At 44.3% G+C, this 25,922-nt stretch overlaps 1 protein-coding gene and 1 pseudogene across 1 annotated transcript in view; one reads left to right on the top strand and one right to left on the bottom strand.

Annotated features, from left to right (window-relative positions):
• Positions 1-10,077, top strand: part of SUSD1 (sushi domain containing 1) — a 150,065-nt gene extending 139,988 nt beyond the window's left edge. Inside the window, exons 17-18 of the mRNA XM_027769349.1 lie at positions 493-532; positions 9,869-10,077. Coding sequence (XP_027625150.1) covers positions 493-532; positions 9,869-9,942 — 114 coding nt within the window. The 3' untranslated portion in view covers positions 9,943-10,077. The remainder of the gene's footprint in view (positions 1-492; positions 533-9,868) is intronic.
• Positions 10,078-23,747: 13,670 nt separating this feature from the next.
• On the bottom strand, positions 23,748-25,314 carry LOC102474449 (pre-mRNA-splicing factor 18-like; annotated as a pseudogene).
• Between the last annotated feature and the right edge of the window lie 608 nt (positions 25,315-25,922).

Raw genomic sequence — 25,922 nt, 5'->3', positions numbered from 1 at the left:
TGGATATATTTTGGGTACCTGAGGTTGCAAGATATCCAAACAAGTGAAGTATTATAATTATATACCAGGCCTTCTCATAGCTTCACCTATATCGTGCGTCACTACTTCTCACTCATACAGGACATGGCCTCCAAATTCTTTTCACAATAGATCTCCAGGCAGTCAACGTCCATTGCTCAGATTAGCAAGGAAATGAACCTGCTGCCATTCTCGTTGTTTATCCATAGTGTATGCGTTCTGAGATCTATTGAAAACCTGTAGAAATGATCTTTAAGGTCACTTCTGTCCCTGTTACCCATGCCAGTCCTTTGATCACTGTGATATGTGGCTAAATCAAAAGATATTAGAGATAAGTGGGACTTTAAAGACCTCCTATTCAAATTAAGAGATGAAAAAAAGCTGACCTCAGAAGGCTCCAGCCTCTGAGCTGTATTATTTAAACTGACACCATGTGCCACCTCACTGAATGCTTTGCTGTGTTTTTCTTTGTAGGTGAGAAGATACTCCTGTGCAGTTTGGGCTCAGATAAAAGGTAAAACCATTTTCTGCCTATGAATATTGTTCTCATTCTCCCCTCTCGATTCATACCATCAAGTTTATGTTAATGAGAGCTCTTCTTCAAATGGTCACAGATGACAGAAACCCAACTCATACTAGCTTAAGCAAAATGTTATAACTGAAAGGATGGGGATGAGAAGGGCGAGGGGTGGAGCTTACGGAATTAGACCTCTGGTACACCACCAGGGCTTAAGGAACTGGGATGTGGGATGCTACACCCTGAGTGGATTCCTCGTTCTGTCTCTGGTTTCTGCTCTCTGTTTCTCTACTGTAGGCCATGTGATGGGGAGAGATGGTGAGCTGCCCTAGCTCAGCCACTTCAGTGGGAACAGAAGGTTTGTTAATTCAGGGAAGGACTCTTTCCTCCTGGTTCTGTTGCCTATCTGTTAGATGAATCACTATAAAGGGCAGATGGGACACTATGATGGGCCTACCTGGGTTTTATGCTTACTCAAGACTGGTTAGGAGCAGAGCAGTATGACCAAAAGCTCCACTAGGGTTGTACTCTAAGGAGATAAGATCCCCATCAAGGGGGTGAGCAGGTGGCATACTGATTAAGGCACTGAATTCCCTCTTTTTTAAAAGATATTTTTGTTATAGGGCATGTGTGCTTGCCAGAGAGACAGAGAGACAGAAAGCAAGAAATCACCCCCCATGGGGGGATGGCCACACCTCAGTCCCTCCAGTTTCCTCTTGGGATGGCACTGGATGCCTACATGGCTAACTACTGTTCAAGTCTCAGACCTGGCAGCTTCAAAATCACACTAGGAATGTGTACGTCCATGCCCAAAATCCCAGCAGGAGAATGGAGGAGTAAGGATTGCAGCATGGCCACCCTGGAAGTTGATTTCTCACTTTCCTACTCTGTCTCTCTCCTGTGAGTGCATGCACCCTATAGTTAAAAAAAAAAAAAGATTTCCATCAAGAAAAGGGTTGTAAGGGACCAGCAGTTAGCGTAATAGCTATGTTGCTGGACTCCCACGTAGTTGACCGCGGTTCGAGTCCCAGACCCAGTGGTTTAAACTCATGCCCAAGATCCCAAGAGGAGAAAGGAGGAGAAGGGATTGCAGCGTGGCCATTCCCCCCCCCCCCCCCCGTGCCCCCTCCCCCCCCCCCCCCCGGGGGGGGGTGATTTCTTACTTTCTGTCTTCTGTCTCTCTCTGTCTTTCTGGCGAGTGCACATGTCCTATAGCAAAAACTCCCCCCAACCAAAGAAAAAGAAAAAGAAAAGGGTGGCAGGAAAACATGCTACCAGGCTAGAGGTACCAACCACATTCTACGACCTCCACCATAGCACATAGGCACGCATGCACGCAGGGAAAACCGCCCTGAACAAAATGGAACTACCCTAATGTACAGTAAAAAATGGAACCCCAGTGGAAAACAACTCAGAAACGACCGTGTTACTACATCCAGCCCGAGAGCAGGAATCCTGAGGAAGAAACGTCCCTCTTGATTAAGTCCAGATGTGCTTCTCATGATCTGTTTGGCAATCTATGACTAAAGGGCAGATTTAACTGTTCTCAGACCACAGCTTAATAATATGGAAGGGAACACGTATAACCTCAGTGCTCTCATTTATAAAGGAGGGACTGATAAAGTAGAGGGCAGAGGTAGGGACCCAGAATCATGGTCACATCCTGCCGGACAGGAAAGGCCAGCGTTCCCTGCCAGGACAGCAGCACAGGCCACTTGATCAGCCAGTTTGGGTCTGTCTGATGGGAGAGAACCCCTTGTACATTTCCTCCAGTCTTTCTGAAGAAATGCAGAGCAAGGATCTCTGCTGAGGGCTGTGCAGCTTAAACCATCTACCTCACCTTAGTGGAGTCGCCCAGGCAGGCAGGGGAATTGCTGCAGGGTTTGAGCAGTCTCAGCTCCTTGTGGGCCAAGCTTGGGATTTCCCTGGGCAGCGCATTTGTAACTAGCAGGCAGCCAGCCAGTGGATTTGATTCCCAGGAATTCTATTAGTTCGTAGTTAATACCAGGAATCTTGTCAAGCTAATGACCTCTGAATCTGAACCTTTTTCTTCTGGTTAATGAATCCTAGCAACAGGCTGAGAATTCTGTGCTTAGCCCACAGTATCAGTTTAACCCCTTGCATCCTGTCCCCTACTTCAGAGCAACATAAAACAATGTATTGGTGAGGGAAGAAGCACTGGTATAGCCCTGCTTCCAGGAGGATGCCTGGGGATATACTTTACAATGGGGGATTTACTATCCTGTCAGTAGAGGTACTTTGCAGTGAATATTTGGGGGAGCCCTGGGAATTTAAGCTTCTTCCATTGGTTTGCTTCTCCACTAATCTTTTTTTTTTTTTTTCCAAATCGCCAGAGGGCATATGTCCTTACCAGAGGTGGTGTGTGTGTATGTGCGTGTTGTGTGTGTGTGTGTGTGTGTGTGTGCACACGCAAGGAGTACTCCCTATGTGGGGTGTGGTCATGCTGCAGTCCGTTCTTCATTTCTCCATCCTGTCAGGATTTGGGGCATGCGCACACACACACACACACACACACACACACACACACACACACATGTGCCTGGCATGTTTTCTAAACTGCCAGGGTGGGGTTCAAGCTGTGGCCCCCCCATGTGGGATCCAGATCCCTCAATCACTAGGTTATAGGGTTGACCAGCCCTCTCTCCCAATCTTATTTTCCTTTTTTTGGCTAGAGGGCACATGTGTTCACCAGAAAGAGATGGAGAGACATAGGGAGAGGAGAAAGCCTGTCCTCCCCACCCCCATGAGGCATGGTCATGCTGCAATTCCTTCCTCATTTCTCTTTCCTTTTGGGGTTTGGGACACACGTGCCCACACACCAAGCGTGTTTCTCATGCTGTTAGATCTGGGATTGAACTGTCCTGTTGGCCATGTGGTATCCAGCTGCCTTAACCATCAGCTTAGCTCTATGGAAACCAATAAGCAGAGGACTTGACTTTTCACCTGGGCAAGATGAATTACCTGCCTTCAGCCATCTTGGATTACTCATTGCCAGGAAGCAAGAGCCTTTCTTAACAAAGATGTGTGCTGTTCTGGGGCTGTGTGCTGATGGCCACACTCCCTGTCTTGTAGGAGTTTAATAAAGGCCCTGAGAAACCTCCACATGTTCCAACATCTGCAAATTGTTTTTCCTTTTTAAAAAAATTGCCATGGAGGGGCCAGGAGATGGCGTAACAGTTATGTCACTGGACTCCCATGTAGTCAAACCACAGTTCGAGTACCAAACATGGTGGCTTAAAACTCATGCCAGGCACGTGTGTGTGCATGCCCAAAATCCCTAGATTTTGAGAGAAAGGATTATGGTATGGCCATCCTGCCGGGGGTTGATTTCTTTCTTTGTGTCTCTCTGTCTCTCCAACAAGTGTACCCACCCTATAGCAAAAATCTCTCTGAAAAAAAAAAATTGCCTTAGAGTGGGCGTGCTTCCCAGAGAGAGAGATAAAGAGAGAAAGAAAGTGAGAAAGCACTCTGCTCCCACCGAAGTGGGTAGCCCCACCACAATCTCTTATCTGCCATTCTCCTCTTAGGATTTTGGGCATGCATGCACCTGCATGCAGTGTGAGTTTTCAAGCCTGGGACTTGAACCCCATAGCAGGCCATGTGGGATCCAGCCACCCTAACATCATGCCAGTGTCTGGATTTCTTTCTTTCTTTCTTGTTTAAGTTTAGTTTATCACATTTCTCTCATGAGAGACAGAATGATATAGAGAGACAGGTGCTCCCTAGAGGGCCCTTACATTGCAGTCCATCCCCAGCTTAGCCAGTCTGGATCGTAGGCATGTGTGCACAAGCCTGGTGTATACAGGAAGACCTCTGTAAAACAACCTGGGCTCCTCCCACATGAGACCCGCTTCACCAAGTGTTACATTCCTGGCAATTCACCAAGGCCAGCCATCACTCAGACATTTTTTTGCCAACCTATTCCCCAAAGCTCCAGGGCTGGGAATGCAGTTCTCACAAGGAAGAGAGGTGCTTTTATTTTATTTTATTTTATTTTTTTATCAGAACTAAGATGTGCAACCTTCCAGACACAGAAACAACAGCTTCCAGGATCCACTGTACTCAGCAAGTGTTTAATATGATTGGAAAGCATTCAAAGTGGGTTGAAGAAATAGCCAAAGAACTGGCTGCAGTCATTCCACTGTGATCAAGTTAACGGGAAGGATTTTGCTTTGAAAATATCTAAGTGCCTTTTGGCAGTACCCTTGTCTCTCCTCAGTTTAAGAACCAATATTGAAAGAGAGTTTGAGCCTTTGAATTCCAACCGCTGGAAAACTCTAGAAGATAATAGGAAACCCACTGTTACTTTGAAATAAATATAGGCAATTCTAACCTCAATTTATCTATGTATAAAATTTACCTGTGTTGTAGACCTGTCTCTGGCAGTCTCCTTTTCCAAAAAAAATTGGAGTCCGCTCTTTTAGAAAGTAATCTGAGAATTAAACTGGAATCCAAAATAGTTCTGGAATTATTCCAGTTGACTGATGCCAAGCCTTGGCCCGTCCTGACCTCTGCCCTGTGGTGAATGATGCTATGTGCCCTTTACTTACTACCCCTGAAAGAGCTTCGTGATGCTCACCAGCTAGCCTGCAGCCTTGAGCCCTCATATTAATCAGCCGTGTTTCTGAAATGCTATTTAACTTGGCTGGTTCCCAGTCACCTCCTTCCGTGATCTCTGATGTCCTTTGCAGCCACAAAGTGCTCTGAGTCTGAGATTTCTTGAGTCACAGAGCAAGGTCGTTTGATATACACAAGATGATAATAAGCTAAAATCAGGGAACGTTCTCCAGTCATGGGCATGAAAGCTCTCGATCATTAGTGACCACTCCTCTCTCTCTCTGTCTCTTTTAAATAATTATTTTACTTAACTTTCTCTCTTTCTCTCCCCTTCCTTCCTTCCTTCCTTCCTTCCTTCCTTCCTTCCTTCCTTCCTTCCTTTCTTCCTGTCTGTCTTTTAATTTGATCAGAGAGGAGAGAGGGAGGGAGAGAGAGAGACAGTGAGAAAGCAAGCTACCAGGTCCAGGGCTCAAACCACCGTCAGCCATGTGGGAGTCCAGCACCCCAACCACCGCGCCACCTGCTGGCCCCTCCTTTCTCTCTTCAAGCTCACCTCTGGCTGCCCTCTCTGATTTTTTCATTTCTTTGTCCACTCTCTGAGCATAGGCCTTCATACCTGCACGGACGGCTGGCAGAGATTCCGAGCTCATACCCATCATCTGAGTTCAGGATTTCTCTCTTTACTCCAGCCTGCTTACCATCATCTGACACATTTCTAAATTGTAGCATCAATTTTATTATTTCCTCTTCCATGGTTCTCTGTGGAAGTCTGGCTTCCACAGCTTTAATACCAGCATACCCTTCCAGTTGCATCTCTCACTCCTCTCCATTCACATGGAAGGGCCAGCCGTTCTCTGGGATAGTCCGTGCTTCTTCTCCTTCCTGTCTTTGCTCGTACCGTGACTTGATGTCTTCCACCTGGATTGTCCTATAGCCTGCAAATCTCTGCTTATTACAATTCCACCTTTTCTTCAAGATTAGAACCAAATGCTCTCTACCCCCTGAAGCTTTTCTTGTTTAGATTTATGTCACAGGGAACATCCGCTCCCTGGAGAGAGATGGAGAGAGGGAAAGTGAGAAATCAGCTTTGCGGGGAGGGGGTGGCCACACCACAATCCCTTCTCCTCCCTTCTCCTCCATTCTCCTCTTGGAATTTTGGGAGCACACGCACATGTGCCCAGCATGACTTTCAAGCCACTGTATCTAGAACTCAAACTGCAGTCAGGCATGTGGGAATCCAGTGCCTTAGCCACGACCCCACCTGCTGGCTGCTACTTGAGGCTTTTTATATTTCCTCAATAAGATAGTGTCTCCCTTATTCCTTGTCTTTAATCATTCTGCCATACTTTAGAGCAGTAGTGCACTTGTCTTGTTTTTTTTTTTTTTTTTTTTTTTTTCCTACTAACACACACACCCTCTAAGGAGAGAATCCGAAGAGTTGGAACAGTGCTTGGCACACACTAGAAGCTCCATGAGAAGTCACTGAATTGCGGTGAATGATTACCAGGGAACCAGCACTCAGTTTGATGGGAATTGAAGCATAATATATCTATATGCTGTGGATGAATACACACACACACACACACACACACACACACACACACACAGTCATTTTAAACTTTCACAGTTGTAATGGGCAAAATTCTGAGAAAGCTTCCCAAATTTCTAAGCCCTGGAACATACCTAATACATATAATTTATATATGTATATACACACACACACATTATACTATATAAATACTATATGTATATAAAATTTGCCAGAGGGCGTGTGCCCTCAGCAGAGAGAGACAGAGTAAGAATGCACCTGCCCATGGGGGATGGTCATGGTCATGCCACAAATTACTTCTCCTCCATGTTTTCCTCCTTTCAGTATTTTGGGCACTCATGTGCTTGTGTTCAGTGTGTTTTTCAAGCCATCAGGTCTGGAACTTAAACTGCACGGTCGGCCATGTGGAATCTAGCTGCCGCTGGCTGATCTCATCTCTACTTTCTCTCAGTTATTCAGTCAAAGACCATTCTAGGTGTGGCTGTTATGGGATTTTTGAAGATGTAATTCAGATCCCAGGGCCAGCTGGTAGCATGATGATGAATGCAGCTGTATTCCACATGGCCGATCGCGCCGTTGAACTCCTGGACTTGGTGGCTTGAAGAACTTGCTAGGTGCATGTGCGTGTGTGCCCAAAATTCTAAGAGGAGGTGTGGAGGAGAGGGAAGTGCAGGGCGATCATTCTCTATGACTGGCGTTTCCTCATTTTCCTTCTCTCTCTGTCTCTCTCTGGCAAGTGCATGCTCCCTCTAGTGAATTAAAAAAAAAAAAAAAGAGAGAGAGAGAGAGAGATAGATTTGTATTTTTTTTTCCAGCTGGGCCTGACCTAATCATACGAGCCCTTTAACTCTGTGTTAGAGAAGTTAGAGACTGAGGGAGTTGGAGAATCAAAGGGTAAGATAAATCTGACACAAGGACACTTTCCTGCTAGCTTTGAAGGTGGAGGGGGCCACATGTCAAGGACTGTGAGTGGCCTGTAGGAGCTGAGAATGCCCTCTGGCTAACACCCAGTAAGAAAATGGGGACCTTAACCCTTCAACTGCAGTGAACTGAATTTAGCTAACAGCCTGAGTAAGTGCAGAAGCAGATTCTTCTCCTGTTGAGCCTCCAGAAGGAAATGGAGACTGCCTGACACTGATTTCAGCCTTGTATGACCCCAAACAGAACCAGTCTTGGTGTGCTTACATTCCGACCACAGAATTGTAAGTTAGTAAATGGCTTGTAGCCATCTACGATTATGGTACTCTGCTAAGTTGCAGCTGAAAATGAACACAGCAGTGTTGGTGATTTATCAAGCATTTCTTCTCTCTGAAATAGTTTTCTGCTTTGATCTCCTTTGCCATCTCCTGTTGTGCAGGGGATTCAAGGGAGAAGACCTAGAACAGCAAAGAGAAATTGAACACAGTAAATCAAAGTCCCAGTGCTAACTTATGGTACCATTTGGAACAGAATTGTTGCTTTCAGGAAGTAACCATGCCTATGTAAATTCAAGAAAAAAGTCTGCACCCATAGAAAGTCCTCAAGCTGTGATAAATTCTGAGAGTGAGAATCAGGCCTTTCTAACTTCCTCTTCAGCAACTATGATATTTCTGTTAGTGAAAGGGTTAAAGACAAGCCCAAAGAGCCCCCCCACCCCCCAGTCCTCCTGGGCAGTCTCCCTCTTAAAGGAACCACCTTAAGGAAAAGAGTGGACTTTAGAATGAGTCTTTCATCTGGATACAATGCATGACTCACTCATTTGGGTTTCTAATAGTTCACAAGTGATTCAGAAGACAAATAAGCATGATTCCATAGTGTGAGACCATGGAAGGGAGGGTAACCAGAGGATAACAAGACTATAAAAATGAATTTCAGATTGGCCAGTTGTAAATTTTTCTGTAAGGCATTAATGGAGGACCTGCCTAGAGAAGCCTGTTTGGCTGAACCCATGAGTACTTTTGAATAGACTGACTCAGATTTTCAGAGTAGATATGCAAAATAGCCAGAAAGACTGCATAACCAGGAACTGTTTTACCAGCAAGAATCATGCCTAGAGCCAAAACCTAAATTGCACTATATAGAATAAATAAAGGTTATTTCCTCCCTAATGTCTTAAGTAAGAAATTTCAGTAGCTGGGCCCCCTGCTTGGGGTGGAGTCTCTGGTGGATGGTCAAGACGAAGTCAAGTTCCTCAACTCCTACACTGTATTTCTGTCCTTTGGTGTATGAGGGGGTATTTGAAAGCAGCGAAAAGTCAACTGCCCCAAAGTCCTCCGACCTGGGTGAAGCACATTCTAGCAGGTTCATGGAATTTTCAAATGTGATGGACAAGCCATTGCAAGTGACCTCTGAGAATCTTGAAGAGAAGAGGGCTGGTTTCATGGAGCAGTTGTAATGCCCTGATCGAAAGAAGCTGGATCCCACGTGGAGACTGTGGTTTGAATGCCTGGCCAGGTCAGCCTGTCACATATCGGGCATGTGTGTAGGATTTGTCTGCTCAACATGATCATACATTCTTTCTCCCCTATAACTTTAACATGGTTTGGTTTTGTATTTCCTTTTCAAAAATACCCTAGACCTGTGGTTTCCTGAGGCCCTACATTTGCAGGGCCAATTCAGGGGGCAAAAAAGCACTCTGGGCATTCTTGGGATTCTTTGTTAAATGAGGCCAGGCTCTGGGTGAAAATGGAATGAGCATGGTTGGGTGCACCTCCATGCTTGGAGGGCCTTGATGCTGTGCACTGTGGGCTCAGTGTGTGGTTCTGTTGTAGATTCGTCACTCACGTTGCAGCAGATGGTGGGTGTCGGCCTGGGCTCCGTGGCTGTTGTGATTGTTCTTGCATTCCTCTCCTTCTCAGCAGTGTGGTATGTGAGATTGACATTTTTGAGAAATGAGTGGAATGGAGTGGAGGACGGGGTTGGAGTCAGGAAGAACAGCTGGGGATGAGGCGGGTCAAAGGGGCCATGGGTGGAGTCTGTCCTGGACTCAGCAGGACACTCTGAGATGGAAAAGGCATGGCTGATCCTGCAGACCAGGGGAGGAAGAGAGTTTCCCTCCTGGCCCCCCAGAAGAGGGACAGTGTAGGTGCCTGGCTACACACAGAGGTGGCTGATCTCCCATGCTGTTCCCTCACCCCATCTCAGGCATGTCTGAACTGCACACAGGGAACCACAATGGGAGAATTAGTGTGTGTTCGTGATCGTCCCTTTGTCTTTTCCGTGTCTAGATTTTACGTGGGCACTGCGTGGGAAGGATGCACTACTCCTGGACAGATGTTCTGACAGCGTCTCAGAGGCCTGATAGATGTCCCCTGTGGCTCCCATCCAGGGGGACATGGCCCCTGAAACTTTCTCCATTCTCAACTTGGATTCAAGATGGTTGCCATCTCTTTGGAGTCCTCCAAAAGGAGAAAACTCAGGAATTCCTGGTGTCTTTCCTGCTACCGGACCAGCTAACTGTGCATTCTGGGAACAATGTAACATTGATGACAGGCTAAGATCATACAGATCTGGGCTGAGACTTCCTCTAAGTGATGCCTGAGAGTCAGATCTTCTAGACATTGAATGTGAGAGTGTCTCTTCACCCTCCTTAATAGTATCTCTGTTAATAAATTCAGAGTCCATTCTTTTACAGTATGCAATGACATAGGCTTAAGCTTGGGTTAGGCTTTGACTTTATGAAGGAAGTCAGTGAACGTCTCCTCCATTCTCCTTGTGAGATTTTGGGCATGCATAGATTTTCAACCTGCCAGGTCTGAGGCTCGAACCACTGTTGGCCATATGGGAGTCCAGTGCCAGTGCCTTAACCACCATGCCACCTGCTGGCCCCAACATGAACAGAAGGTTTAAGCACTTTAGAAGTAGCCCTTTTCCTACAATTAATTGATATGCTAATTAGAAAAGGTACTAGTCTGATCACTCCAGTAACTTCCCCACACTGTTGTCGGTTAGGCAGTGTTGCTTTGATACAATTCCAACTGTCCTATTGGGTCATTGGAAAAGTCATGATGCATTTTGGCATAGAAAAAGATGGAAAAATATGTGATGATTCTCCCAGCAACTTAATAAATATTCAAATGTAATGTGTGTGTTCCAATAAATGCATCTATAATTTAGATTGTTCTTCTTTTGTCTAATTTTTAAATAACTAAGCATCTTCTAAAAATGTGCTGTGCTGGGACCAGCAGATGGCGGAGTGGTTACATTGCTGGACTCACATGTAAACAACTGTGGTTTGAGTTCCGCATCTGGTGGCTTAAAACTCCTGCTGCGTGTGTGTGTGTGTGTGTGTGTGTGTGTGTGTGTGTGTGTGTGTGTGTCTAAACTCCTGAGAGGAGAATGGAGGAGAAGGGATTGTGGCATACCCATCCCCCCTGGGGGGGTGAGATCTTGCTTTCTGTTTCCCTGTCTCTATCTTTTCAGAGAGCACATGTGCCCTAGCAAAAATCTCTCATAAATAAATAAATAAGATATGCTGTGCCTTCCTTTAGAAATTTGGTGGTAGTAGGGTCAGCAGGTATCGTGGAGATTAAGGTGCTGGATCCCTCATAGCTGACTCTGTGGTTCAAGTCCTGGACCAATGGCTTGGAAGTCACACTGGGCCTGCATGCATGTGTGCCCCAAATCCTGAGGAGAATGGAGAAGGAATTGCAGCATGGCCATCCTCCTTGTGGATGATTTCTCACTTTCCCTCTTCTCTCTCTGTCTCTGTATCTCTCTGGAGAGCATATGAGCCCTATAGCAAAAACTTAAAAATAAAAAAAAAAGAAAGAAAGGAAGAAATTTGGTGGTAGTGTAGAAACGATGGTTGAAGCAATATCCAGCCTAAGGCCCGACCAGAGTCCACATGTGTTGCAGGGGAGAGGGGGCAATTGTGGTGACCTCCCTCTTAGCTACAACCCCAGAAACCATGACTGTTACTGTGTCACGACGAACCATGAAGCATTAGACATTAGCAGCACTGGGCCTACAGCCAGTATGCGAATGTACAGATGGACTGTGTGAGCTTTGACTTTTATTCTGTTTTCTATTGTTGTCCATTAAGGTTTTTGCCATAGGGCGCATGCGCTTACCAGAGAGCCAGTGAGGAATCATCCCTTCAACGCCCACCTGGGGAATGGCTATACCACAATCCTGTCTCCTCCATTATCCTCTCTAGATTTTGGGCATGCATGCACATGTGCCCAGAGTGATTTTCAAACCACCAGGTCCAGGACTTGGACTGTGGTTGAATTCTGTTTTATTTTTTAAAAGTTTGGGACCAGCAGTTAGCGTAATGACTATGTCACTGAATTCCCATGTAGTCGACTGCAATTCGAGTTCCAGACCCAGTGGCTTAAACTCACGCCAGGCGTATGTGTGTGTGCCCAAGACCCCGAGAGGAGAATGGAGGAGAAGGGATTGTGGTGTGGCCATCCCCCATGGGATCACCCATGGGGGGTGATTTCTCACTTTCTATGTCTTTGTCTCTGTCTGTCTGGTGAGTGCACGCGCCCTGTAGCAAAAACCTCTCCAAAAAAAGGAAAAAAAAAGTTTATTTATTTATTTTCTATGAATGTGACACAGACAGTGACAATACCCCCTCCCTCAACAGGGTCTTGACACCATGATCCACCCCCAGCCTAAACCAACCTCGGTCATGGGCACATACGCACTGGGAGTACTCAAGGAGGTCTCTAGACACAAACCTGGAGCCGAAACTTCCCACGTGAGTCTGCTGTGCAGTGTCGTGCTTTACCACTGTGTCCTGTCCAGCTGTTGGATTTGCTTTTTTTTTTTTTTTCAAATGCCAGAGGTTGTGTATGTGCATCAGAGAGAGAGAGAGAGACAGAGACAGAGAGAGAGAGAAAGGGAGAGAAAGCATCCCCCAAAGGGGCAGCCATACTGCAATCATTTTTCCTCCACTTCTTTATCCTGTCAGGATCTTGAGCCTGTGTGTGCCTGGCATGTTTTTCAAACCCGTGGGGCTGGGATTCTACCCTGGTTGGCCATGTGGGATCCATCTTCCTCAGCACAATGCCTAACCACTGTGGAATGCGGCTAGCCCCAGCTTTGATTTTTAAAGTGTGAATCAGTAGCCTTTAACCAATGATCAAATTCCTGAGCTCATAAGAAGTGAATGAAGGGGAACCAGCAGTTAGTGTAATGGTTATGTCTCTGGACTCTCATGTAGTTGACCACGTTTCAAGTCCTGGACCCAGTGGCTTAAAACTCACGCCGGGCGCGTGTGCGTGCGTGCCCAAGATCTCAAGAGGAGAATGGAGGAGCAGGGATTGCGGCGTGACCATCCCCGCTGGGGGGTGATTTCTCACTTTCTGTCTCTATGTCTCTGTCTGGTGAGTGCACGCGCCCTATAGCAAAAAAAAAAAAAAAGAAGTGAATGAAGAAGAAAGACAGGTTTATTGCTTCTCTCCTTCTTCTTTCCCTGCCAGCCGAAGGGATGAAAAGTGTGAGGAAGGAAGAGGGATCTGGCTTTAATACACAATCTATGCAGCATATATGCACGTGACCCTGGAATTGTGCACCATTTTGACCTTGAAGAAAAGGGACAATTTTTCCAGCGCGGTGGGCTGGCATGTTCTTTTCCAGCCTGCGGGTGATGGCAGGGGACAAATTTGAGTGGCCTGGGCTTGTGGGTAGACAAAGAGACAATGGAAATAGGTTGAAGCTGTCCTTGTGGGTACACCACTCAGGGGGACAGCCCGAAGTGTATCCACTCAGTTGGGAAGAGTGGAAGAGAGGGAGGTAACATCCCGACGCTTGTGTATTCAATGCCAGCTGTCAATCCCTGACTCCTGCCGTATTAGGCAGTATTAGGAGTAATCGTCCTCTCTCCTCTGATTATAGCTTAGGATCAACATTTAAAACCTTTCTGTTAGACCAGCAGGTGGCATGGTGGCTAAGGGCACTGGACTCACATGGCCAACCACGGCTTTAGTCCCAGACCTGGTAGCTTACTTTCTCACTTTCTCTCTCTCTCTCTTTCTCTCTCTCTCTTTCACTCTGTCCCTCTCTGGTCAAATTAAAATAAATACATAAAGTTAAATAAAATAATTTTTAAGAAATCAAAAAAACCTTTCTGTCCTCATCTTAGGTGAATTATAGAGCAGAGCTCTCAATAGTCTAATACAAATAGCTCTCTATTTTTAATTGTTCTGTGCAATAATTCTATCTCGTACTATTCTTATAACTCTTGAATTAAATTTGGAATCATTACGAATTACCGTGGTTAGTAGAGGACAGGATCTCCAATGAGTAAGGATTTTCTTCAAAGCGCATCTCTGCCAAGAGAGAATCTGAGCCTGTTTCCCTTATTTCCGTTCTGAAATTGTCATGTTGCTAGAACTCCCTGATTTCCAGCTCTAGACTGAACTGCCAAAGATACAGTTGTCTGCCTGGGGACTGGGCGTCATTCTCATGGAAGGGAAGAAATCCCAAAAGTTTCTGGTTAAAATAACTGGCTTAATATTTAGTAAAATATCAACTTCTGGGTACAGTGCAGAAATGTAAAAACAATACATGTAAGATGACTAAAATAACAAAAATGTGGACTTTGCCATTTCTTTGAACTGTTCCACATTATAATGCAGCGTCGCTCAGTGTTCATACTTGAGGGAAGTGGGTGCTGGGCATTTGCAAAAAGGATGTGTGATTTTTCTGCAGTTCTCTTCTGACTGCTTTCTCGTGTTTTTCAGTTCTCTAAATTGCCTTGTAGCTTTATCACAGTACTGTTGTTTTCACTAAGTGCACTCCTAGCTAGAGGGAGTGGGGTCTCAGGAGACTGATAGTGGGACTTTCTGGGAGAAAGCAGACCCAGGTAGCAGTGTAGACTGTGGTATTGAGCTAGAATGTGAGTCCGACTAAATGAAGCTGGGTTAACGGGGTTGGGGGGAATATCGCAGGGACAATGTGTAGAGATGATCGCTTCAGCTCCCTTCTAGACCAGGAATCAATACTGGGGGTTGCCCAGACATAGACCATATTGCCCCTTCCCCTTTTTCTGTATATGTGTGTCAGTTTCTCTTCAACTCCTTGGCTGTTCTTTCATTCCATCACCACAGTAGTTCTGTGTGGTAGGAAGGTCAAGGGTTATGGGTCTCCACTTTAGAAAGAAGAAATGGATTCAGACAGATATGTGACGTGAATTGTGGGGCCGAATCTTCTGACTCTACTTCTTGTTCCTGGCATTTGAGAGCCCTTGAGCTAGCTACTAAGCCAGTCTTTGGACAGGTTCTTGGGAAAGTCAGGCCTCTAAATTCCCAAACTATGTACATTAGGGTACTTCAAAAAATTCTTTGAAAAATAGAACTAAAGTATAAGATTTTTATGGTATAAAAATAATCTTGAAAGCCATACATAGGTTTTTTTGTTTTGTTTTGTTTTGTTTTGAGAGAGATTTTTGCTATAGGGTGTGTGTGCTCACTAGAGAGACAGAGGCAGAAAGCGAGAAATCACCCCCTGGAGGGGATGGCCATGCTGCAATTCCATCTACTCTATTCTCCTCTTGGGATTTTGGGCACGCACTCACATGCGCCTGGATGAGTTTCTAGCTGCCGGGTCTGGGACTTGACCGCAGTCAACCATGTGGGAGTCCAGTGCATTAACCACTATGCCTCTGGCTGGCCCCTTCATGCATAGTTTTTACTAATACACATTTACCACGAACTTTTTGAAGGTTCTTCCTGTGTGTGTATGAATATAAGTGTGTGTGTATTTTAAATCCTTCCCTTTTTATAGTGTCTTTTCATACTTATCTTTTCATGGTAAGATACCTCTACCAACCATTTCTAGAGTGCCACAAACAACCAAGCAAATGGATGAATGGTTTAATTAATTAGATTCATTCTCTGACTCAGACCTGAAAGTGCAGCTGGACTAAAGATAAGTCCTGAGCAGAAATGATTATCTTGAAATTCCATTTGAAATAAAGTTAATATTTAAACGTTTTAAAGGAAATATAAAAAATTCTCAGGGTGTTCTCTTTATTGCTAGTCTCATATTCTGATTTCCTAAAATTTCTATTTTTCCGTTCTGTTCTCCTGTTAATCAAATCGCGTTTTAAGGACCTTTTGTCTACCACATCTGTTGTTGAGAAAATTGAAGCACCTATTTCTAGAGAGGAAGGAGGCTGTGGCATTTTTTTGTGCCCAAGTTTGCGGGTGGAAGATGCATTAAAGCGAAGAGATTTAAAAGGCAGTGCAGGGACCAGCAGTTAGCATAATGGCTATGTTGCTGGACTCCCACATAGTCGACCGTGGTTCGCATCCCAGACCCAGTGGCTTAAAACTTACACTGGGAACGTGTGCGTGCGTGCCCAAGATCTTGAGAGGAGAATGGAGGAGAAGGGATTACAGCGTGGCCATCCCCCCTGGGGGGGTGATTTCTTGCTTTCTGTCTCTCTGTCTCTCTCATGCGCCCTATAGAGAAAAAAAAAAAGAAAAAAGAAAAAAGGGCAGTGCACACCCTTGCTTCAGAGAATGAAGCCTTTTGGTGGTGGTGGGGTCTGTTTATGTCTACCCATATCTATGCTTTCTTGGCATGACTTAGGGTTACCAAAAATGGAATAAGACTATGTGACTAATTTTTTAAAGAATTATTTTATTTAACTTTGTTCATTTTTATTTCATTTGACCAGAGAGGGACAAAGTGAAAGAGAGAGAGTGAGAGAGAGAAAGCAAGAAAGCAAGCCACCAGGTTCAGGACTCGAACTGTGGTCTACCATGTGGGCGTCCAGCACCCTTAACTACCATGCCACCTGCCGGACCCTATGTGACTGATTTTGTAACATGCTTCTTCTACTTGCTAACATTTATTAACATTTTCTGTAGATGTTAATCATGTCAATAATGACAGGATTCTAAGTTTGCCCCATAATTCATTTAACCAATCTCCTTTGTGCATTGTGCACTTAGAGTGTTTCCAGATGTCTATATAAAGTCTATATAAATGTATGCAGTTATCACTTAGGCTAAATTCCTAGAGGTGCAATTGTTGCAATGAAAACTATGTATATTTTGCATTGTGTTCCATATTCCCAGAGAAGTTGCACAGAAAAGTAGTTTACACCCTCACTAGCAGAAAGCTTCAACACCGCTGGTAGTGTTGATACGGTTCACCTTGATTGATTTGCGAGGTGAAAAATGATGTTTCAGAGTCTCGTTTGCATCTACTGCTTTGCCTGTGAATAGGTCATTGGTAATTCTGTCTTCGTAGATTGGCTTTTCCCAATACTTGGCTGATTTGCCTTTTATGATTTGAGGAAACGCTTTATAATACTTTAGTTGTCATATGTTTTATACACAATTTTTCTAGCTTTATATTTTAAGAAATGATAACCTTGTGTTTTACAAACTCTGTTTTTACCTGGTTTGTGTTACATATTGTCACACAAAAGTTTTAAATTTGCCTAGTTAAATTTGTCAGTCTTTTTCCTTACGTATTTTGCTTTGGGTGCCATGCTTAAAAAGGTCTTCCAAGTTCAAGATATTAAATGTACTCTAGCATTTAAATCTTTAATCCATCTGGAATTTATTTTAGGATGAGGAGCGAGGTTGTGGGGAGAGGAAGAGGGTGTCTGTTTATGTAATGACGAGAAGATTTATCCAGTTGTCCTATCAATATTTATTGACTGTGTTTCCCCTAGTGATTTGAAATCATGTATTCAATCACATACTAATGTCTATTTCTGAACTTTCTCTTTTTCAACAGTTCTAGTTCTGTGCCAAAAACACCTGCTCTCACTTTTTTTTTTTTTTTTTTTTTGGTTTGATTGGCTACAGGGCACATGAATTCACCAGGAGAGACAGAGAGAGAGGGAAAGTGAGAAAACACTCCTACGAGGGATGGTCACGCCATAATTGTTTTTCTCCATTCTCCTGGAACTTTGGACACACCTGCATACTTGCCCAGTGTGTCTCTCAAGGCACCAAAAACCAGGACTTGAATCACACAATCAACCATGTGGGGTCCAGCTGCCTTCACTATGCCACTGATTGGCTTCCATCTACTGTAACTTTAAAACTTAATTTTTATACCAAATAAAAGTTATCACTGTTTTTCTGTGAATTCTCAGAGTATCCTCAGCTTTCATTACACATTTATTCATGTATACATATTTATTGTACATAAAACTAAAGAATTATTAGGTCATGTTCCCCCAACAATGTTACTTTTTTGGGGGGCCATGTTGAATAAAAAGTGCTTTTCTTCCAGAACATGCTATGATTTTAGTTCAATTTTCTTTTATGTTTCTGTCTCGAATATTCTATTTTCAACTAACAAGGTAATTTATACATGCATTTTGTTGTATATGTGTAAATATTTTACATTTTCTTCTCCTAAATTCTCGAATCACTACCCCAGCGCCTGCCCCTGAAAAACGCACACCCAAGATGCCGAGAGGAGAATGGAGGAGAAGGGATTGCAGAATGGCTATCCCCCCTGGGGGGTGATTTCTTGCTTTCTGTTTCTCTCTATCTTTCTGGCGAGTGTACGCACCCTATGGCAAAAACCTCTCAAAGAAACAGAAACAAAACCAAAAAAACAGAAGAGAAAGAAAGTGAGAAATCATCCCTTGAGGGATTGACCATGCTGCAGTCCCTTCTCCATTTTCCTTTTGGGATTTTGGGCATGCACGCACATGCGCCCTGTGTGAGTTTTAAGCCACTTGGCCCAGGACTCGAATGCGGTCAACTATTTGGGAGTCCAACAAAGTAACTTTTAACGCCATTGGCTTGTCCCTACAATATGGTGTTTCAAAGCATGAATACAATGTGTGATAATCAAATCAGAGATACTGTCAATACTGTATACTTTGCTTTCAACAAGAGACCTTTCCTTCTCCCATCTGTTAACTATTTCAGCTGAGTCCCACTCCACCTACCCTCCTCAATTCCATGCAGTTTCTGCTTCTATGCTTATCCTCCCTGCTACCGTGCTTTTAATACATCTCACCTACTGAGCATCATAGCTTAGACTTGAGTCTACCTTAAATATACTCAGAATGGGGCTGGCAGGTGGCGTGGTGGTTAAGGAGCTGGACTCCCACATAGCTGACCACAGTTCAAGTCCTGGATCTGGGGGCTTGCTTTCTCACTTTCCCTTTCTCTCTGGTCAAATTAAAAAAATAATAATAACAATAACAAAATTAAATAAATGATTTAAAAAAAAACGCTTTTAGAATACTTGATTAGCCTTGCAGTTGGGCAAGGCAAATCATCTAACAGGAAGACTGTTTTGTAAGAAAGTGTTGAATACCTCATGTAATGTATTGAATACTATTCTGAAAGTGAACAGCCGAATGGTCTCGTGAGTACTCAAAATACAGGCTGCGTATTGCTTTTGTACCCACACAAAGTGGATGTGTGACATTCTCATGATTGACTTTAGGACCTAGTTTCTGCTTCCTTTGAGTCCTTTACAGACCATCTCTGTTTCCTGGGTGGTTCCTGTTCCACGTGCATTGACCTGTGTGTGAAACGTGGCTCCTTCTCATGATTTCTACTCAAACTCTCACGTAGGATTTGAGCATTTAGAGAATATGGTTGGAGCGTGTTTTTTCTGTTGGTACTGTAACAGATTATAGTAAGCTTGATGGCCTGGGATTACACAAATTAATTATCTTACAGTTACAGAAATCAGATGTTTGACCTAAGTTTCACTGGGATAAAAACCAAGGTGTTGGTAAGACTGTGTTACTGTGTTCTTCTGGAGGCTTGGGGGAGACTTTATTTATTTTTTTCTCCTTTTCCAGCTTCTAAAGGCTGTTCTAACTCACTGAGTTCATGGCCCCTCCTCCATCTTCAAAACCAACAGCGAGTCATCCTCAAATCTCTCTGCCTCTGATTCTTTTGCTCCTGTTTTCACTTATAAGGACGCTTGTGATTACATCGGGCCCACTTGGAAAATCCCAGATAATATCCCCAACTCCAGATTCAGGATTTCATCTGATCTAAAGTTCCTTTGCTATGTAAGGTAACAGGCTCCAGGGGTTAGGACATGAACATCATTAGGAGCCATTATTGTGTGTACCACAAAGAGTTTTTTATTTGATATAAAAACAATGTAAACTTTTGCTATCAATTGGAGATTGTCCTTAAGTCATGGATAACACTGTAATTTCTAAATTGTTTGCTCTATGGATTCCTTCAACTGCCTAATTCATTAAGGTTCTCTTAGTAAAGAGAACCTTTGCTAAGAGTTCTCTTACTCAGACTGCAGGGAGGGCCCAGTCTCATTTTAAAGGGCTTTCATTTGACTAAGTCAAGCCCACCCAGACTCAAGATAATGTCTCTAACTAACTAAAAATCAACTAATCACATCTGCAAAATCCCTGCACTTAAAAAAAAATTGTTTGTTTACTTTTGGTATAGAGTACATGCTTTTGCTGCAGAGATACAGAGGAGAGAGAAGGGAAGTGAGAGATCCCTCTGGGAGAATGGCCATACCACAATCCCTTCTCTTCCATTCTCCTCCTGAGATTTTGAACACACATGCACACGTGCCTGGTGTGCTTTCCAGTTCGGGAGTTGAACTTCTTACTTAGCCATGTGGTATCCAGCCACCTTAACCTCCACACCACCTGGCTGGCCCAAATCCCTTTACTTCTGCCATGTTCTTTCTATTGGTTAGAAGCAAATTACACTCAAAGGGAAGGGATTATATTCAGGTTGTGAACACCAGGGGGCAGCACTGTGAGGATCACTTTAGAATTCTGCCTACAAGGGGCTGGCAAGTGGTGTGGTGGTTAAGGTGCTGGAATTCCCACATGGCTGACCATGGTTCAAGTCCCGGACCTGGCAGCTTCCTTTCTCTCTCTCTCTTTCTCTCTCTCGGTCTTTCTCTGGCAAAACTCATGTGAAAACAATAATAATAATAATAAATAAAGTTAAATAAAATAATTTAAAAAAAAAAAAAGAATTCTGCCTACAAGTTACTAAAGAAAAAAAATCAGTTGTAAACGTGAAACTCTACCACAGTATTTCCTGGATCCTTTTGACAGAGCTACTTGACTTTATAGCCAGGGACATAATTTTATTCTCTTGAGAGAGAGGTACCAAAAATGTCAGGGGTGGTGATGACCAATAGCCAGTACATACTGGGTCTGTAAAGTGACTTTCTTTTCTTTTCTTTTCTTTTTTTTTTGTCTTCTTTTAAAACTTTTTGTAAGGTAACTTTCTTACCTTGACCACATGCATGCACCTGAGTGGCACAGAGATAAGAGAGAAAGGACACTATTTCTTTGGGCCCATAGGCATGTGCCCAGTCCCCTAGCCTAAAGGATAGCAGGATTCAGGATTTGTGAACTTGGCCTGCTACACCGTGTCTTGTCTGGCTGGGGAGAGCTTAGCGTGTGGATCTTAAGGGTTAGCTCTGCACTGTACTCCATGGGAGGAGCCATCTTAAGTTTTGGAGAGATTGACAAACAAGCAATGTTGACTAGTTCAAAGCGTCCAGACGCTGATGAGAACTCCTGGGACCAGTGCTGGAGAATGCCAGTCCCTGGGCCCTCCCTAGCCAACTACTTGGCAGTAGCTGTGTGCAGCAGGGCTAGGCTGGCACTGGAGAAGAAAGAACCTATAGCTCTTAGCCACAAGCTATGGCTGGAAGACACGGTGTCTTTCAGTAAAAGTTTACCCCAATACTTAGAAGGGGACTTAGTTCCAAGGCCCAGAAGGAACCTGAGTTGTCTTGGGGTGATGACCATGGCTTGAGATGTCAGAGGAATACCAGAATGGGTGAGCAACAGAGGAGCTCTAGAGCCCTATCATTCCCCTGGGCCTTGCTGAGCTGGTGATAACAGGGACAGGAATAAGGCTGTCCTCCATGCTGCCTTCTCCCTACAGAAGGGCAATGCTCTGAAAGGGAAATTATCATTATGGAGCCTAGGAAGAGGCAGTCAGCAAGGGCGGGCAACACAACTCCTACATTGGACAGGAAGATGGCGCCCAGGTCCCGACTAGAGAAGGTAGATGTCCACATTGCTTGTAGCCTCGTAAGGGAGCTGGTAGATGAGGCTGCCAGCCTTCGCTCCATTGTAAGCCTCTCACTTTTCACCAAGGGCACAAAGCAGTTTTCTGTATCCGATTTGGCTCCCCATGTTCTGTGTTCATGAACATTCTTACTGGATTTGTCAAGGGAAATTAATACCTAGCCATCAGGTTTGAATGTCAAACCTGAGTTTGTTGCATCCAAAACAATTCCCCGGATTAGATGGAGACTGAAGAAACCTCATAAAGGCAGAAGGACCAGTCCCCATGCTGGAGACCATACCATGAGGTAACAGCCCTCTGGTTCGGCCATTTCCTCTACTGTCCCCATTGCACTGTCCCCACTCCTCTGGCTTTCTCTCCTTCCACCTGCAGCTGCCCCACCTCAGACTCCTGGACACTTCTGTAGAAGTCACTCGGACAGCGCTGGCACTTAGATGCAGAGCTGGAACCACACTGGAGATCGCGCTGGGAGAGAATATAAATCTTAGAGCCTGGTGTGGAAGGCTGAAGCTTGTCACTGGGTGAGATAAAGGACGTGAAGAGCCACTTCTGGAGGGAGGGATACCCATTGCCAAACATCCTCGAGCAAATTGATTATGTGCTTTGGAAGGCTAGCTGAGCGCACTGGAGAGTTTGTGCCGTGGAAAGCTGCCTATGAGGGGACTTCAAAAGTTCATAGGACAATGGAATTAAAGTACGAGTTTATTTTAGAACAGCAACAACAAAAAAGGAAATCCATGCAGTTTTCTTTTTTAATAATACACATTTTCCACGAACTCTTTTGAGGACCCTCTTGTATTTATCTGGGAAGGCGGACTATGTGCGTGGGAAGGCTAACCGTATTTACCCTACATTGAACTTCTGTATTGACTGTACTGCACATTTAGCTTTTGAAGGCTGACCAGCCAGGTCCTTGTCCTCAGCCTCTGCCTTCAACTGGGTTGCCAACTGGCCCTTTATTGCCCACTCAGTGTGGTCAGCTTGGTCATCCAAGTCATTCCACTCACTCCCCTGACTTGACCAGTTTCCCCAAAAGATATGGTTGGTATTCCCTCTAGTTTTGCTGCTGTGTGCTAGCCCGAATATTGGGAAACTGATAGAAAATTTCTAAGCTGATCTACCATTTTTGCCATATGACTTCTGTTTTGCATAATTACTTGCTTGATTACCCACCGTGCTGCCTTCTGGTTAACTGAAAGGAAAATAAATTGTTCAAACTGAGCAACAGGAAAAAAAACCTATTTGCACAGGGACTTTCCAAGTAAAATGAGAACTCGAGACTGAATCCAAAAGAGGATGCTCTGCCACACTGAAATTTCAAGTTTAAAAAAAAAATATTATTTTTTTTGTTAATAGACAAAGAGTGTGTGTACTTGCCAGAGAGAGACAGAAAGAGAGGGAGAAGCACTCCACAGTGGGATGTGGTCATGCTGCAGTCCCTTCTCCTCCATTTCCCCATCCTGTTTGGACAGGCATGCATATGCACCTGGTATATTTTTTCAAGCTGCCAGGGCTGGGATTCGAACTATCGTTAGTCATGTGGGATCTGGCTCCCTTAAGCTATGGGGTGGTCCTCAAGCATTTTTTGTTTGTTCATTTTTATATTTACATTCAGATTCTACTGTAAGATGGCAAAAGAACTATAAACATTTAAGTGCTAATAAAGTTTGGTTCAACGGTTCCACATTTTTGATGAAATATATGAAAATATTTAGAATAAATACTACATTAGACCATATGAGATGATCATACTTTACAGAAATAATCAAGTATGGTCTGAAATGTTTTTTAGTCTTCTAAGCACCATCTTCTGGTCTAGTGGGAAAAGGTCATCTTCAACCTCTTCCGTTGCTGCTGTTGCCTGTATATTTCAATGGTGGAGGAAGTCTGTAGAATTTGGTTTTTCAGCTATTTAAAACCAAAGTAAGACACCCAAATCATGTTGCAGTCCGATGTGCTATGAAAGCCAATGCAGTTCTTAAACCAATCAAAAGTTGCATTGGGTAAAACTCAAGAAACTGGAGATTCCAGTTTTCTTTTCCTTCATGCCTATTGGTAATTCCGGAAGTCTGTACCACACTCCCTAAAGTTTCTCACTGTTGCTCCTCTGCAGATCTCACAGTGCATCGTACTCCACACATTTTGATGGATCTGTTGGAAAGTGTCTCTGGCACATGGTCATTAATCTCTTCAATCCCCGGATATATTTTCCCACTGAGTTTCATAATTAAAAACATGTGCAATGTGCTTTGAAAAAAAATCTTTTCTCTGCCAGTTTTGGCATGGATACCAACCCTAGTGACACCAGTGAGTGAAAGTGCATTGCCCATGGCCATCTGAAGATAAGCATCATCTGCCTTCACATATTCCCTTTGCAACATGATTTCATAATATCTGTTATTGATTCTTTAATATCTGCAGGAAGATTCCTTTCCATTGCTTGCTTGCTTTTTTTTGGGAAAGGTTTTTGCTATAGGGTGCGTGTGCTCACCAGAGAGACAGAGATATAGAAAGCGAGAAATCACCCCCCAGAGGGGATGGCCACACCGCAATCCCTTCTCCTCCATTCTCCTCTTGGGATCTTGGGCATGCATGCACATGCGCCCATTGTGAGTTTAAGCCACTGGGTCTGGGACTCGAACTGTGGTCGACTACATGGGAGTCCAGTGACATTACGCTAACTGCTGGTCCCGCCATTGCTTTCTAAAAAGTGGTCTGAGCTTGGACTCAGTTGGCTTCTGAGGAGCGCTGTTCGATTTACCCTGCACTCTGCATTTCCCATAATCTTCTCTGGCATTCAATTTTTTAGCCCAGATGCCAAGAAGAGACTTAAAGGAATTTGGTAATGATGTCCATGTCTTTATGATTATTGTCTTTTCCTAAAGACTCTCGTGATGTCTCCAGCTCTTCAGTGGTGGTGTTTTCCTCATGAACTTTCGAGTCACTCTGTGTGCCTTCCTCTCCAGGTTCCTGACCACCCACAATTTCATTGAGGTATTGCTGATCAGGCTGACGCAAAGCTGCTTTCAGAACATTCCTCAGTCCCTTGCTAACTTCCTGCGTGAGGGTCTCTGTTTTTCTTAAATGCTGAAAAGCATCACAATCAGTTTCTCCAAACAGTCTGATTAGCTCTATTTCTCTCAATCTTTTGATCACCTCTTGCCTAGAAAGAGTCATGGGTGTTTTTTCCTCTGCCAGTTCAAGTTCTAATACTGGATTCCATGAAGTTAATGGTTTTTGGTCCTCCTCTTTTGGTTGTATCTTGTAGCCACACCTTTTTTTTTTTTTTTTTGGAGAGATTTTCGCTATAGGGCGCATGCGCTCGCCAGACAGACAGAGAGAGACATAGAGACAGAAAGTGAGAAATCACCCCCCAGGGGGGATGGTCACGCCGCAATCCCTTCTCCTCCATTCTCCTCTCGGGATCTTGGGCACGCACGCACACGCGCCCGGCGTGAGTTTTAAGCCACCGGGTCCGGGACGTGAACCGCGGTCGACTATGTGGGAGTCCAGCGACATAGCCATTACGCTAACTGCTGGTTCCCGTAGCCACATCTTTCAAAATATGGTTCCTTTTCTTTTATTTTGCAAGTTTGCTTGAAATATTTTTTATTTTCCACCAGCAGATTCGAGTCTCCTACCAGCTGCCACTTCCGAGGGATTTCTGATTTTAGAATGTCCATCTTGTTGGGGTGAAAGCTGGGTTTTCAGCTGCTGCTCCTTAGACATAGCCACACCGCCCAGCTGCCTGCAACTCACTAGCCCTCAAGCATATTTTAAATGAGGTTCCAAAATTCTCTGGTCTCAGTACAATTCTGAGGAAATTCCTCAGTACAATTCTGAGGAAATTCCTCTAATGACCTATCACCCCACTGAAGCGTGGTGATAGGTCATTAGAGCCATCTGTGTCTGATTTTTTGTTTGTTCGTTTTGCTATAGCACATGTGCGCTTCCGAGAGAGAGAGAGAGAGAGAGAGAGAGAGAGAGAGAGAAAGTGAGACATCCCCCCACCCCCACCCCAGATAGGATGGCCCCACTACAATCCTTTCTCCTCCATTCTCCTCTCGGGATTTGGGGGATGCATACACATATAGCTGGTTTTCAAGTCGCCAGTGCCAGACTTGAATTGCGCAGCCAACCACGTGGGATCCAGACTCCCTAACCTCCGTACCACCTACTGGCCCTGTGCCTGTCTGTATAAAATGTATAGTGAATGGGGCCAGTAGGCGGCACAGTGATTAAAGTGCTGGACTCTCCCGTGGCCAACCACAGTTTGAGTCTCAGATGTGGC

This window comes from Tupaia chinensis, unplaced genomic scaffold, assembly GCF_000334495.1.
Source record: "Tupaia chinensis unplaced genomic scaffold, TupChi_1.0 Scaffold000081_1, whole genome shotgun sequence".
Lineage (NCBI taxonomy): Eukaryota > Metazoa > Chordata > Mammalia > Scandentia > Tupaiidae > Tupaia > Tupaia belangeri.
Note: the sequence above shows the minus strand (reverse complement) of the source record. Positions and strands in the feature narration are given on the sequence as shown.